General features: G+C 41.2%; 1 protein-coding gene across 3 annotated transcripts in view; it reads right to left on the reverse strand.

Moving 5' to 3' along the window:
• COL13A1 (collagen type XIII alpha 1 chain) overlaps window positions 1-17,218 on the reverse strand; it is a 583,842-nt gene that overhangs the window by 322,302 nt on the left and 244,322 nt on the right. Inside the window, exons 6-7 of one of the 3 annotated variants that reach the window (XM_085603475.1) lie at window positions 11,088-11,114; window positions 4,641-4,691 (exon numbers count right to left, since the gene is read on the reverse strand). The exons of the other annotated variants lie outside the window; for them this stretch is intronic. Of the exons in view, the coding sequence (XP_085459601.1) occupies window positions 4,641-4,691; window positions 11,088-11,114 (78 nt within the window). The remainder of the gene's footprint in view (window positions 1-4,640; window positions 4,692-11,087; window positions 11,115-17,218) is intronic. 3 annotated transcript variants of the gene reach the window in all.

The following is a 17,218-nucleotide window of genomic DNA, read 5'->3' on the forward strand; positions in this document are numbered from 1 at the left end:
AGAAGACCCCTCCAGGTCAAAGATGTCGCTCCTCGCAGGGTAATCAAAAGAGGAAGCCAGAAAGAGGGTGTTGTGACTTCATTCTCTCGACAACATGCCAATTAGCGATCGAAAAACCATAAAGAACACAGGGGTTAATGTTCCGTCAAGTAAAGTGCTTCCCTGCTTTGCTACTGTCATGATAAAAGTCCAGAGGCCTCCAGAAAGCCTGGTTAGACATCAAGCCTTCATGCTCTTAAAGGGTTGTTCGCCCTCCATGAGTTCAGCAGGGCTGGCCTTGGTGTCATTGGCTGCACTGTTTGTAGTGTGGTTTCTGGCAGCTCTTGTAAACTGTGTTTTTTTCTCTTCTCATTCAGCCTAAGTGCCACACACGTTAAAATTAGTGCTCGCGCCCTCCTTGTGAACGGGAACATCAGTCCTGTCAGAAGGACTCTGAGTCATGCATCGCTGGCTATAATAGGGTCACTTTCAAAGACAATGACAATCTATATGGGCACCAAAGAGCAATTTATGCTTTTAATAACTTAATAGTAATTATTAAATGTGTATTTATGTACATGCATAGATATTAATCGCACAGATACACACCAGGCGTTATTGTATACTTCTCTGACGGTTGAGAAATGATACATATTTAGGTATATTTGTCATATGCCACGTGTATGGAAGTGAAGAACACCTCCTTTCTCCACAGTTATAATTTTGAGTTGTGCGTGGAACTGGAGGGATAAGTGAAGCCTTGGAAATCTCGACAATCCTCTAGTCAGGTCAAGAAGCTTAAGTCCTGACATTACAGCAACCTTAGACAGATAGATTTATTCAGATTGATAGACTTATCTGCCTAAAGTACTGCAGAAGAATGGGTGGAATATGTATTTTTATGAATTATGAGTTTCCTACCCATCTGCAGTTGTGCATTCTTTCTGCGTATTGCCAGCGCCGTATGCTGAACTTATCTATTAGGGAAAAGTCAAGATGCAGGAATACTGAGGGACAGAGGTAGACCAAAACAACACATACATTCTTACATGGTGTTTTCAGCTGTCCTTATGTACTTATATTTGTTCCCTCACTTCTTCTTCCTTGTCCCCTGTAGGGCTATGGAGCATTACCACGCATATTCTTCTGAACAGCTAGCAGTCTGCCATAATCATCAGAAATATGATACAGTATTCTGAGACACTCAGATGCCAGTATGATGCCCAACTAAGCAGTGCTGTCTAAACGCATTGGTATGATAGACAGTTGCCCAGGGGCACCACGCGCATAGACCAGAATTTAACACTAATTTTCCATTAAGCATTTTTATTCCTGTAAGTAGTTGTGTAGGTAGGGCCTAGTGCACTGCTTTGCCAGGGGGCCTATAATGTTATTAAGACAGCCCTGCACCCAAGTCCAGGAAATGCAAGAGATTGCTGGCATAAGATGTGTTTCGTTTTCCCATTGGCTAGCGTTCTCTAAGCCTCATGGGAGTTGTAGTGTTTTAAGTTCTTGACTGCTGATATCTAATAAAAGCAAGATGAGTGAAGCATAATACTCGCCTCCATGTCTTTAATAAAATTAAGACTTTCCTTAAAAAATTACTAGGAAATTATCATTCTCTTCCACTTTATAAGCATCAAGCTGCTTGCAGCATTACACAGCTTTTGAGTTTACACTCCCCTTGTTATCTAGGTGGGACTGAAACAAAGGGGGCTGAAAATACACCTGAATGTGGGACCTTGTCTTCACCACACTTTGTCAGGACCCAAACATACCTAGTACCAGCCTCATGTGGACGGAACCTCTCAGAATCACATACATTTTAACAGATTATTTACATAACGGTCAAAACAACAAGACCAGAGCACTCAGAGGTCGCAGTAGTGGTGGAAGCACACTATACATATAACATTCACTTTGAATCAATTAAATGGTTCTGGGTATGTTGGGGGTCTCCAGTTTTGCCACCTCAAGGTTCCACCAAGAGTGGTTCAGTCAAAGTATGTTGATTATGAGTCATGCCGAGTGGAATCTACTGAGGTAATCAGAGTAGTCAATTTTTTCCACATCTGTTTTTTGGGGTGTGGGAGATCCTGACTTGATTTTATGGTCAGAGTAATCACATAAGACTTTGGCTCCTGCAGCAGTCAAGCCATTTTTCTGATGAGGCAGCATCCGCTATTCCACCTGCAAGAAAATACTTTCCTTTTCCCTGCCCTACGCCCACCACACAACCCCATCTCATCCACAGGCGTGCACATACATTTACCACCTGGTCAGAGCATGTGGTAAGTGTACACGGTAAGACACCATGGAATTATGAATTAAGTGTGGTTTTACTGTAAAATCATATGTGATTTTATTGTTATCCCAGAACCGTGCAACCTATCATTAGGATCCTGGTCATGTTGCTGCTGTTTATAATTTAGCACCTCAAAAGTCTGTTTTGCGACTGTTGTGTATAATGTGCTCAGTGTTCATGTTTTATAAGTTCCAGAGGAACACAATCATCTTGTCATAGATTAAAAAACTTTGATTATTAGATTTGCATTCATGTGAACCATTGCACAGGTCTGCCCGCATGGCCTTAAACTTTCTTAATTAGTGTCTTCTTAGATCAAATGCTCCCTAGATGTTAAAGAAGTTCTTTAGAATTTGACAGACGTGGTGGGGTACACTGTTTGCAAAACTCGTGGTCCGCACTCTCCATTTACAGTTGGGTAGACCATCATGCTTCCACTGGTGGTGCTCCACTGGCTCCACCTCTGGAAACCTTAGACCTACAGCCTTACAGACTTTGGGCTGTCTTATTGCCCACCTACTTAGAGCAGAAGTTGTGCCATATTTCTTTTCTCATTCGGGCCCTTCTCTGAAGGCCTGGCAGAACTGTATAGAAAAAGAAAATGATTTGCATACCCTGGGAGAAACTTCCAAGGAGGTTAGGGCCATTCATCTCTTTGTTAAAATAAACCTCAGCCTCAGGAGTTTGTTTTTGGAAAACAAAAAAGCTTGCTTAGTGGCTGCATGAAACATGGTGGTCGCTCGGCAACCTTCAGAGGAGCCGCAAACAGGTGCACATCTCTGAAATGTGGTAGACTGTAGCCTGGCAGGGCAGTGGAGTACATGCCTCCGTTGCCCAGGAAAAATGGAGTACAGTCTGCCAAACCTTAAATAATTCACAATCTCTTCTAGGAGTGAGTGAGTGCATCTGTGTCTTGTTATGGTTTTGACTTCTCTCCACAGCATGTCATACTGCCGATGCCGACAGTTCTGATGCAATATGTAAAAGCAAATGTGCTAGGGACTGAAGTATGCCCGCCTACGGCCTAAGTTAACCCTGACAGGGTTCTCATGTGGGCTAAGTAATGAAACAGGTATTAACAGAGCCTAGGGGTCCTGCCTTTTTAAATCTGCCTTTCTAAATCTGCAAAGTTTTTGTTTCCCTATTCTATGCAAACGTATAAAATCGGTATTTAAAGTTTAAAATTAATAAATGTCATGGTCTAAAGTTTGCATGCATATGTCTGCAAAACAATAAGTAAATAGGAACACCCAGCAACATTTTTAAAAAACATGAAGTGAAAGCAGAAATTAAAGTATAGTTTGGCACACCAGCCTTTTTAGTAAAATTCTGACACTCACAGTGAAGAGAGTCATAGGATGAAGTGGCCTTATCTATTGCGCATGCAAAATTGTGTGGAGGGTGGGTGAATGCAAAATATGAATGATGGTTTAGCAGACTGATGGGTGATGAAGGGAGATTCAAGTGCTCCTGCAAATCTCATGCATATCCAATTTATTATGATTTATTTGAAACTTGAAAAGCATGAGGCCAGAAATAAAAATGTTTTTCACAGTTATATGATACTCTTATCGTCTGCAAGTATGTTATTGGGAGTCCAAACCATGCATTCAATAAACTAGGGGTCTCCAACCTTATCACTAACAAGAGCTACGTATGCTCAATGAAAACCATCCCAAGCTACTAATATTATTAATGCTGTAAACATCAGACTAGGTTGTATTAGTGACCACCCTATGCAAGATTACCAGCCGTGATCACTTCAGTGCAGGATTGCCAGCATTAAAGTAAGAAAAATCCTTAGTCAATTTGGAATGCTTCTACAAGGGTAATAAATAACAGCCACAGCTGCAATGTCCCTAGCACCAAAGTAATAATATTAATAATAGGTCTACGAATGCTGCATGATGTATCTTTGAAATTTCAGCTTTAAATATATGTTAGAAATGATGGGTTCTGAAAATAGATTTTCATATCTAATTCACACTTTTCAATTTTAGTATACATGTATTAACTCAACCAAATAGAAGCAGGTTGGGTTGCACAAAGGAGTGCTTCTAACAGATAGGTGGGGAGCTACCAGTAGCTCACGAGCAGCTCGTTGGAGAAGCTTGCGAATAGACAATTCATGTTTTTTAATGCACCTTTTTAAAAACTACAGCAAATTGAAAAAAGATACTGTTCTAAATTCTGGAAGACGTTGCAGAGCAAATGTGCTTTCTGAGCTAAGTAGACCTGTAATTCAAGTATTATTTGTTTAGAAGTGATAGTTGTGTCTTCGCCTCTTGTATCATTATATTGACGATTCAGTGGCACAAAAGTCTCATATACTTATAAAAATAGAGGCGACACTTACAGGGGGCCCACGGGGTCCTATGATGGATATGCCAGGTTCTCCTGGGGCTCCCTGTAAAGAGACAGAAAGGTGGAGAAAGGAAAAAAAGAAAAGGTGAGAAACAAAGATTATCAAGAACTGCAGAGCTTGGAAGAAGGAGGTGCTTGAGGAAGCAGGGTGTGGGTGGGAAACGTAGATTGAGAGACACACGTAAGTGCAAGAGAGAAAATGAAGATAATGCCAGAAAGAGTAAAAAACAAAAGTGTGAGAGAAGGAGAGTAAAACAGAGTAAAAGAGTCAGAGAAAGAAGGTTGGGTAGAGTGGAAGGATATGGGTGAGAGAGAGAAGGGAAGAGTAATGAAAGAAAAAAATGCGCACTGATGAAAGAAGTAGGGCTAATCAATACTGTAGATGAACAAAACACGATATAAGAAATAAAATGTTAGAGATGAAGAAGAACAAGGGCAGCTTAAAGAAATGCAGATTTATGTTGACGTAACTCCCAAATGCTGAAGATATAATTTACATTTCCACACGTTTTCTTGGGTCAAATAACCAGATAACTCCATGTCACCAAGAATGAAATGCTTTATTCTTGGGCTTTCGTTTTACAACCCAATGAATTCTGGGTCATTTCACTTCACTTGATGTGGTTGAATGAATACTCATATAAACAAGGATTTATAGAGCAGAAGTCGAGACCCACAGCATTGTGTCTTTGGTGACAAAGAGTCAGTTGGTAACCTTTTCGTAGTTACTGAACTGTCAGTCTTGTAGGGATGTGGGGTTCCAGATTACAACCTACCCAGAAACCTTAACTCTACTCTATATTATCAGCAAAGAACACCTTCAAAACCATAACTGTTACTATTATAATAAATATGTTTACTCCAGCCTCTTTGGTAAGTTAAAAATATACTAGATGAATATTGCTACCCATATTGCACGTTCACAAAAAGGCATACCTCAACTGATTTAAGCATGTTCAAGAAAATGAATTCATAGAATCTGTAGAAATTACATTCTGCATTAAGAAAAAAAGGTGCCATGCGAACAGAAATAGTCATGTTAACAGTAGTTATATCAACAATATCTACAAGATCCTTTGTACTAGCTACTGCAAAAATGAGACAGTTCCCTACTTGGGAAGATGCATGAATTCGGGGAGTGTTCCTATGGGGTCCAGCAGGAAAAACAAGACACTTATTCTGATTAACCATGCACCTTTCTCTCTATCTGTCTGGTGAGAATGATGGAAATGCACATAAAGAGTTAGGAAAGCTCCTCGAGAAAAGGAGAAGAAAGCTTATATTGCCTTTTACCATCTATACAGCACTTTAATCCAATACCACACAAACGACTACACAATATTAAAAAAGAAAAGTAGAGAATCTTTAGAATCTTAAAATGAACAAATAATTAGTTTGACATATATGGACTAGGTTCTTGGCTAAACTGTGATGTGTACTCTTTTACGATGATGGAACTAGTCAGATCTTGTATTCTATTGCGGAAGAAGTAGCCTGCTTCAGCATCATGAGAAAGTGGCTGTCAATGTTAAAGTCAGGCAGTCCTTGTTTTGCAAGGAGCAGCTCTTTGCCTTGAAGTAAGCTACTTTTTTATTTACCCAAGCATTTAGAAGGCCAATCCATTAAATACCCTGAGATTTCCCTGATGAAAATGGGTTAAATAGACACACAGATAGTGACCACAGATAAATACATCCAGGCTCATCTAGTCTGGTATTTTCACTTCTTCCATCTATCACTGTAGACCATTCTTATTTCAGGTTATGGTTTGGGCCTTATCACTACTATTATTATTAATCTGTGTCTGACGGAGACAATTTGTAATGATTATACTGATTCTGCCCCCTCTTGTCTTGCTGAAAGGCAGATACATCTGGGAAAAGAAATTTCTTGTGTCACCACTGACCTTCCCCATGTAGGTCTTATTAAGGCTGTTGCTGTGCAAATTCACCCTTCCTTAAAGACTAAAAAAGCCCCACACCACCAATTTATTTTTACCACTGAGTTAATTAACTTTATTTCTCTTTGCTCACACCTACTTTTATGTTGTGCGTGGCTCTTAACATTAGGAACCGTAAAATCTGATGCAGAACATACAAATTAACTCTTCAGTGTTGAGTCATTACGAGTATAGCTAAAAAGAAGAGGTAAATTGATCAAAGGCTCGGCCTCATTTCGTTTCAGTAAGTATACCATGTGGTTGACTTGTGAATGACCAAACAAAAGGTTTGTTTTATACCATTTTTTTAATTTAAGAATTGAAGCATTAACAACACTATTAGAAGTAAACAAGTAAACATGTTAGGACAGAGTGCTAGGCTCCCTATCTGAATGTCAAAACATGCACCACACACAACCTGGTGATCTTAAGGAGAAAATCCACGCATCAACTCCCAGCGCCTGTTTTCTTAATACTTCCCTGCAAAAGATTGACGCATCGCCGCTGCCTGCACTGAAGGGTGACATGTTGCATTGAGCCGATATTGGTAAGTTTGTGGTCTGTTCAGGCAAGACAACGGATTGTTTACTACGCATTTTGGTTTCTTTACAACAAGCACAGATGCTGGGAAGCTGGGATATATCAATCAGCTTCACCGGCATACCCTGCAGTGAAAAATGGTCATACTTAAATGTTATTGCTATCATTGCCCTTTGAGCTTCAAGCCAACAGCTACATGGAATCATAAGTCTCAGAGCAAAATGAGAAACAGCCTTTGTAGCCACGACCTACCGCCTCCTCCTATGTTCCCTCATCTGGGATCCAGGTTTTCTAGCACCATATAAATTCTCATTGTAAAATGTTACCATGCCCTGACAAAGCACAATTCTTTTATAGAGTTTGTTTTGTAGTGATGGTGACTTAAATGTTCCTATGAAAGCCTCGATGATGACTTCTGAGTAAACATTTGGTGACAGGGTGATGCTCTCCAGCATCCAAAGAAGCACAATATTCAGCATTACTCTTCTCTTCATCATGCCATTTTCAGGAGTGATTGAATAGTGTGTCTCTGGTGTACGTAGACATCTATATACTGTAGTACTTCTATATTATTAACTATTTTCTGTTATTCACGAAAAATAATTCACTATGATTACTTTTGACAGACACTTTACAAAAACATCTATGTCATCTAATTATTGTACCATCGCATGATTAAGAAAGAATTTGATATTTTGTTTCATTGCATTGCCTTTTCACTGTCAATATTATATTTTTGAGATTTACATCTTTTAATTACACCTTTTCTCTATCTTCTTTCCCTTTTCCTGATGTTTTTCTTTTGCTTGTAGGTGTCCGTATTGACGCCTCATGCCCGGGGTGTCTCCGACCTCAGCAGACGGTGAATGGCATCATCTAGGCATGCAGAGTGGCCTTCATTTAAAACTGCCAGCCTTACTAGTGGCATCCTCTTTATTTGTGTAAATGGTCGTGGTAGGGGTGATTCAATGCCTTACAACAGGCTTGCGTAACCGGGATCCGATCCTTGCTAACTCCCACCACCTGTGGTTTGTCCTGTTCTAAAATGTCTCCCCTCTACTTCTCCTAATCGTGGGAGGAAGCAGCTACACCTGCCTAGCTTGAGCTGGGCTGTTATCGTTGGGGTTAATTTAACTTTGGGCCTGAATATTTATATTTAATTAGGTTATTTGTTTATATTTTTTTGTGTTGTTTTTTGTGGTTTTATTGTTATAGGGGTACAGTGTGGGGAGTAAATTAATTTTACACACTTTATAATTAGTTGTTAAATACTATTTGTTTTAATTGAAAATAAGATTTAATAGTGTAATAACATTTTTTATCATTTAGTTTTTACTGTGGGTTGTGGAGATTATAGGGGTAAAGTGTGGGAAGTAAAATAATTTTTATGAAGTTTTTAAAATTAATAATTTTATTTAATTGGTAATTAATTATGTTCGTTGAGAACATACTTTTGTTTTATTTAGATGTGTGGGGTGAATTGTGTGGTGTTATAGGGTAGGAAAGTAAAAAAGTAAGTTCATGTAATAATTAATGTTTTTTTTCTTAATAAGATTTAATAAAAATATTTATTTGTATGGAAATTGTTTTTTATTTTATTTAATATAATATTTGTATGTATGTTATATGTATTTAACATTGTATTTTTTTAAACTATTAAATGTATTTTCGTAACATATTTATATAATTCTTAATTTATTTTGTTTTTTATTGTTTTTATTTGTGTTAAAATGTTGTTTGTTTTTAATTTTGAACTGACGGGAGTGAGAATATTAATTGTTACTCCTCCAAAATCCAACACTTTCCTACTGTTGCACTCACTGGAGTTTGAATAGTAATTTTTACCCCTCTGCTATCCAACACTTTCCAACACTTTCCCTACTATTACAATTATTGGAGTGGAAATAGTAAATTTTATCCCGCCACTATCCTACACTTTCCCTACTGTTGCACTCACTGGAGTATACAAGCAGCAGTATATGCAGTTCCAGTAACATGTTCTCGTTAGCAGCAGGTACAATTTAATCCAGTTCAGATTTTAATATCACACTTTGTTAGGGAAGTCTGAATAGAAAAACATTTATTTACATTACGCACTTAGATATTAATAAATGTAATTTCTGTAAAAGGTTCTTAATGTTCTCTTGACAAAGAAGAACTAAAAAAACAGATTGGCAGATTTGTCGATACAGACTACCACTTGTACAAAAATAACACTTCAAATAAGTGCTTCTCAATGCAGTACTATAATGTGACTATTAGCTTCAAAGCTTCTTTGTTAAAGAAATACACTTTTTCGAAATTTGAAGTGACATATTTTCATTAAATAGCACAGAAGCCCAACCATGGGTGTGTGTTGCCGTTTACACAATTCCACGACAACAATTCCAATCCAACACATGTCTCCCTTGCACTTCCAACAACTTTGTCAACTTTCTCCCACACAGTGAGTGTCCCTCTAATCTCTACCTCACACTGCCACTACCTCTATCATCTTGCTATACCATACCCCCTCTCATCCCACCCTAACACTCCCTATCTTCTCTCTATACTGCCCACTCACACATACTAAGCACAGTTTCTTTCCGTGCCTTTTCAAGGTTTCCGTCACTCAAGCTCACGCTCTCCTCCTTTTTGTAGGGTGTCTTCTGTGTATACAGGTCCTACCTCTTAATGTGTCTGTGGCTTGCTCTCCCCTTCTTTCTCTTTTTCTCACACACTCTTTTTCTCACACTCTTTCTGCTCCTCTGTCTCGAGTTCATTCACCACATCCTGCACAAATTACCTATCCCGCTCTAGCTTCCTTTCTATCTATTCTGAGCAGCTCTCACCCCATCTCTTCCCCATGCCACATAATTCCACTACACAAAATGTACCCCACAAAACACAATTTCACCCCAAACAATTCCACAACAATTCCGATACAACCCATATAATCCCACTCCACACTACATACATCCACTACACTCCAAGCCAAAACATATAGGTAAAAGCCAATGTCATTTACATGCCAATAGCTCTAACTTTCGTAAATACGAGACCTATTGCAATGCAAATGATAATTTCATTGCACTTCATTCAAATATGCCTGGGAAGTGCCGGCTTGGTTTAGCATGCAAATGCTCACTGACTTACACAGGAAAGGCTGCTGTATAAAAGCAGGGGCTCTCAGATCGTCAACCCTGGCTTGTGTACAGTGTAGCAGATTGATGGATATTCAGATGGCAATAATGTTCTTACTGTCACAAGTTCTGGATTTCGCTAGGTTTATATTACACCGTCGTTTCTAGAAGCACCAGTGAATCTTGTGTACCCAAAAGCTCTGTACCAGAATGGAGATGTGAGTTGCATGTTTAGGTTTACATTGCAGATATTTGATTACATTTGGGGTACTATAACATGTTCAGTGTTTTCCCATGACAGTTATTCTTATTTTTTCGATTCCTCGTTACCTCTCATTTTATGAAAGCAAGTTCTAGTTTTAATGAAATGTTCAATGTAAAGAGCAGTTTATTTGCTTTATGAAAAAAGCAGAACCAACTAATCATTGCTATGTCATCACATACCATAAAATGTGATATTAAACAAGCACTAGCAAAGCCAATAAATCTCGTCGTCAATGCTGCCGTTTCAGGGCACTTTTTCTGTACTTTCAGCCATGCTACCTAGCAGCCGGGCTGCTGTACAGCATGGCTATGGAACATTGACAAAGCCAATATATCTCACATAGGGGAGACCTAATGGATTTGCCAGTGCTTGTTAATATCTGTTGACTCTGTGCTGCATTCTGCTCTCTAATTGTTCTTTGAGGTTAGGTGGTAACATACAATGGACATGAATGGACTGCATGCTTAGTGAAACTTAAAACTGGGGCTTTGTTTCAGTTGCTGAAAGCAGTGGTAGATGTGGCGGAAGGGCCGTCTCGCCAAGGACGAGAAGTAAACAGGCTGACTTACTCACCTTCTCTCCGGGCTGCCCCTTTTGTCCCTGGGTCAATTACGCCAGCCACATGCACAAGGGTGAAGGGAAGTGAGGAGAGAGAAAGAGATACAAACAAAGGAGTGAGAGTTAATGGCACACTAATGAAAAGAAGAAGCGAAGCATGCTTTATCTAAGGTTAATTGTTTGGAATCAGACAGAAAGGTTGTCAAGATTAATAACAATGTACAATATCTCAAACTAGCTGCTAGGTCATTATCAGATAAATAACACGATGCGTGAGGACGTGACGGTCTTGAACTCAAAAGGGAACTTTGAAAGAAGTTGTGATTGATACGTTTAGTGAACAGTTAGTAACAAGGTACAGGAATTCTAAAATGGAAGGAGCCTTTGCAAGCTGTGTAGGACAACACCTATTGTCTGCACTTGGGCATTAATCACTGTTCGTTGTCGCTTCTTTCAATGATCGTGCTCAATCACAAGACCTGTGCCCTCTTGCCTTCGGAAATGAGGTGGCAAATATAATAAGCATAGTAAGAAGTGTGGGCATGTTGGTGTTTTTCAGACATGCGTGTCTGTAGAGCTCTTTGGAGATGCGAGACAATATTGAACTGAGCATCGTGCGATGTGCCGAAACATGTATGTCACAGAACTACTAAATAGTGTTCACAATTTTGTTCGATTTTCATACTTATGCTGTTCGCGCTTCATTGCAAAAAGAGAATGTTGACTCTCTCTGAAAAGAGTGGGCATAAAAATCAAGAGCCATTGTTCCAGCAACATTTAGCGTGTCAGCAGTTCAAAAAACAAGTCAGACTGTTGTGTGTAATCTTAGGTTTTGGTCTCTTTTTCAGTTCATGTTTCCTGTTGGTTGCACACTTTTCGGAGAGTGAAACTGTGTTTTTCTATGTGTTTTTTATTTGCCTTATAATGTATCAAAATGTACCTATAATTCGCTAGAATGCAGGAGATATCCACCTTGCATGCATACAGAAACAAATCCTGACAATTTTCTGCATTTTGTAATCATAGATTCGCAGAAAGCGAATGAAGATAAAGACTAGCAGACTCTCCAAATCGTACCCTGCACCTCTCTGTTGAAGCATCAAGAAGCCCACCCGGTCTCTGGCTTTTGACTAGTGGCTCCACATCTCTTGCTGAACTTTGGGAGTTGAAGGCTTTTTGGTGTCATTCCCATAATATACATTTTCCCACCTTGCTTTTGGGTTTCACCTCTGCCTCTTGCACAGAGAAGCTAGTGATGTGTAGAGGCTCATGCTCTGATCCCCCTTATGAGCGCAGACAGGCTCCTCTGAGGTGAAACCTTATTAGATTTCACTTCAGCTCCATAGGGGCGGTGGTGAAATATAAACTAAGAGTGAAGCAAAGAACCACCTTCTCAGGTTCTCCTCACCCTTCCTTAGATACAGAGAACATTTGCATTCCTGGATACTTGGGCTGGGATATGTCTCACTATATATAGCGTGACTTGCGGAGATTTGCACATATGACACAATCCCATAAAAAGCCTGCACGCTTCAACGACCCCATGCAATATCTGCTTACTTAAACAGGCACATTGATGCCTCGGTCCTAAACGAGCATCAGAATAAACAATACATTCACAGTAGACATTGCTCATGCACGGCTATGCATGCAGAACATTGCATATTTCCTTATCTCAAAAAACAGATCAGGCTCACAACACGCTTCACTGACAAACCTATCGGCAACCGTAGATGCACAAATACCTCTCGATGTTAGGAAACTATTGTCTCATTTAAGCATCGAGAAAAAACTAACAAACGCGGTCCTGTATTTGTCGATTCCTCCATCCACCCAGTGACGTAGCTAGAGCTTGTGGCGCCCGGGGCTATCCCTCAGATTGCCGACCCTGGGGGAGGGGTGCTGGGGAAAAAGGACGGCGAGCACTTGAAAGACGTCCGAGAGACACGTAGTATCGCCGCTAATAGTTACCTCGATCATGCAAGTTACATGCACATACATGACACGGTCCAAGGCTACACAGTTGAATACACCGGTGACTGGCAGTACAAAGGCGAACACACAGACTGCATGATCAATCTGGGGACTGAGAAAAACCGCATGTGACATCCATCAGAGAGCTGCTTGAACGATTACCTGGTAATCACCTCAGCACAATGCAAACATGCACATACATGATGACACTGTTCGGGGATCCGTCATCTACAGCTGACATTAAATGACCAAACATCATGGTTCCCTCATTAAAGCAGTGGGGACGTGCACAAACGTGATGTGCTCTGGGTACCCAAAACCAACTTAACAGTATCGCAGCCCGTGATTCTTTATCTTTCAAAAACAGCAAATTAATTATTCACAGGGCATGACTCACTGTGTGCCCTTAGAACTGAACTCAGCACAAAGGGGTCAGTTAACTCCACAACCTTGCCAACACAGACCAGATACAAAGCCCACACTGGTGTCCCAAAGGCAACAACCAGGGGTCGCGCCCTGTCATTACTTCTAAGCAGCAGCAACCAACTCCCTGGGAATAAAAAGACGTGTGCTCTTGGGACCCACAGCTAGCTTGTAATAGTGCATCTCTCCTTCAGAGCAGCCTCAGCACACACATGGTGCACAGCCTGCCCAGGGGGCCCAAAGCTAAAATACAGGGAGGGGCGACACATTATCATCACAATCCTTAAACACAGCTTTAGGGGCCATGGGAACATGTTCAACCCTATCCAAGGCCCGGGACAAACTGATCCGGCACTGCGGCACTCCGTGAATAATCAGAAGAAACAAGAAACATTACATTTTTCTGTGATTTTGTTTTCACATTACTTTCATGGTAACCAACAGTGTTAAAAGTCCGCAAAAACAGTAAAATCATAATAATGTGTCTAGTATGGAACGGCAAGGCTCTGTAACACACGACACTGTAACACACGTCTTCAGCTGCCTCCTAGACCCGAATGTAGGCATGGCAGAACCAAGGTCTGGAGAAAAATAGCCACTTAAAAGAAGTCCGGATTCGAAGTAAGTTATGTGTGCATTTACGCATGTGTGTTTCAGTATGTCCACGGCTCAATCATTGGAGAGTAGTAGCTAGCTACTACTGGTATCGATCTCCTCACAGACATCCGGGAATAAAGCCCCTCATCAGATCCCTTACGCATTTCAAAAGGTTCATAACCTTAGTGGTGCACAGACCTGGATGCGCCTAGACAACTGCTGACTGACTGGAGCAATCACACTGGCAACCTGTGATCACAACTGGAGCTCTCGCAACCTAGGCCCTGGTGCCCTGGGATCAGAGAATACCAGGTTCTTCTCATGTATCTTGTATCTTAATCATTTGTGCTCCTTTCCTCTCACAAGCCAAAACTCTTAAGATAAATAGCTCACACGCCATTCAACTCTCTCTAGAACGCTAGGCTCTACAGATGAATACATTATTTAGTAAGAGAGAGTAGAAAGGCTTGCCTGTGCTTGCAGGTAAATGTATCAATGAGACAATGGAATCAGATAGATCAGTTTATCCCTGCTGTTTTCTGAGCAGAATTACAAGAACACATCAACATAAGGGCAGGGTACAGACTGACATTTACCCAGAGACAGGTGCAATAGCCCACATGTCTAACTGGCGCTAACAGTACAGCCACCACTTGCTCAAATGAAGACTTATTCCACACTCAGTGCTTATAGTACAGGTATCACTCATATGTCACAGACAGCAAAAGTACTACTTATGTGCCACAGTGACCAAAGCTATCATCACATGTCAAAGACAGCTGATTAGTACCATTCATTTGATCAATACATTGCTCTTCTCCGCAGACAGCTATGTCAGCCCTCTTGGATTCAAAGTGAAGTTTGGCTGGTGGGGCATCTGACTTCCCCTTTGTAGACGCCAATGCATATGTGGTGGCGTGACCGTGGTGTCCCCAGCCGAGGCCTTCACATCTGGCTGTCCTGTACATATAGGAGGGGGCAGAGGGGGTAGCCCCCAACCAGTCCGCAGGATGTCAGGTAGCATGGTGGGTGGCTGGACACAGATTCAGGGGGCTGAGTTCCACAGTTAAGCGCCCCGTTGGTCCTAATTGTGAGTGAAAGCAGGGCTCGCCGTGAAGTGCATTCTGGAACTATCTGAGGTGATTTAACACAGTCATCTGACAGGCAAAGCCTGGATGTTACAAGATAATCTGCGCTTGCTGTACCTTCTGGAAAGTCTCCGCCTCATGTAGGCGATGCAGGAAACGCCAGAGGGTGTCGCAACGATGAATGTCTCATGGGCATTTGCTGTCCCATAAGGTGTCTGTGCAGGTCAGCTATCCCTACAGTCGCTACCTCATTAGGGCCCTGTGATGTTCAGGAACCTCGGGGCTGTCTCCCGATGGTTATGTGTTGGGAGTTCCCTCTCTGTCACCGGGCAGCACAAGCGATGAAGTGGAGCCGATGGGACCCTGCCCAATTGGAGAGGGGGGGGGGGGGCAGTCCTGCCAAGAATCACGCATCATGCGTTAGACTAACGCATTTTAGTGTGGTACTCCGCATTACCGCACTGAAATGCTTTGTCACGCATATCTGTGTTGTGTTTTAGCTGTCACTGAAAGCGCCAAGGCAACTGGTAGCGCGCCGTGGCATGCTCCAATCACGCTGTGTTCCCGCAGGCTTCGGCCCCCGCGCTATAAGCTAAGGCAGTGCTGTCAGGGGCACACTATAATGCGCTGCTGGTAGTCCAGGAAATGTGCTTTTAGTTTCTGCTAGCAAAGCCCAAACTTGCTGCTTTCGATCACAGGAGGGGGCGTCATTTTTACTGAAAAGACCGAAGAAAAACTGTAATCAATCTAACGATCTTTCTTCTGCTTTGCGACTCGCACCTAAAGGTCGAAGGCAATTGCCGCCCACCTTCAAGACTCATTGCCTAAGTCTAGTTGCATTGCGTACTCTATGTAGGCGCAATGGCAGTCGCCTGTCAGGTTACCATTGTGACAAATAAGCCTCCCTACAATACTTGTTGACCCCAGGAGCAGGTTGCACTATGGAAGAGAACAAGCTGTTTCCTATAAACACGTCACGTCAGGCCATGCTTCTTCCTTCCAGATTGAGTCATAGCTGCCAAGGTTTCAGATTGCTTATGTGTGACACTTTCAAAATGTCAGTGTAATTATGAGTGACATTGAGTGACTATGAGTGACACCTTCACGCAAGCAAAATCAAGCAATGAAAACGAGTAAAACAAATAAATATCATCCTCCTTCTTTCTCCTTGTGCATGTTTCCCTCTCTTGCTCTGAGTTAAAGTCATGATGAAGAAAAATAAGTGCTGGCCTGGCCTCCAAAAATAAGTGTTGGTGGGCCCCATCCAGCATTGGCTTTGGGTATCTGAGGAATATAATGCTGACATAGTGTATTGAGATTTATGGCTAAGTTCTAATGTTTCGTACTCTAATTCTTAAGTACTGTGTTGGCTGACATAAACCTAAGGGAATAAGGAAAGTAATTACAACTGAAAAACGTGTCACCCATCCGAGGGGAGGCGTAGCATCACTTGTTTAGCTCCTGAGTTAAAAGAGAGGATTAACCAAGAAGGTCAGAGATTCATTACCACCACATTTGACACCTACAGCAAACACTCACCATCTCACTCCACCAAGCACTTGCCTTGACACACATAATTACCTTAACAAACACAACTGTACAGCACCAAATAAAGAACACATACACACACACACACATACACACGCACCCACACACACACTCTAAAATCATGAGGGAAGTTTGCACTGCTGAATCTCTGTGGGGAGTTGAAAGTTTTTAACCATTTATGTGTGTGCTTTGCTGCAGCTGGTGCCATTATTGAGATCTGTAAACTCTTCCATAGTGCACAACTGCAGGGTCTCTTAACTAGACTTTGAACTGTCCAATGATGGTGCCACAAGTGGCCAAAATAGCATTTTGTTGACCTCTAGTTCAATACGGAAAAGCTGCACAATACAGAGTTAGAAACCTTCAAAAACAAAACGTTGATTTAACAACATTAGCCTTTTTTTCATCTGTGTTCGAGCTATTAATTTCTTTACTGCTCCTTCCGTATATCTTTCATCCCTAATTCTTTCTCCCTTTTTGTTTCAATCTTTCTCTTTCTTTCCTAACTCCACTTCT

Source organism: Triturus cristatus, chromosome 1_2, assembly GCF_964204655.1.
Source record: "Triturus cristatus chromosome 1_2, aTriCri1.1, whole genome shotgun sequence".
Lineage (NCBI taxonomy): Eukaryota > Metazoa > Chordata > Amphibia > Caudata > Salamandridae > Triturus > Triturus cristatus.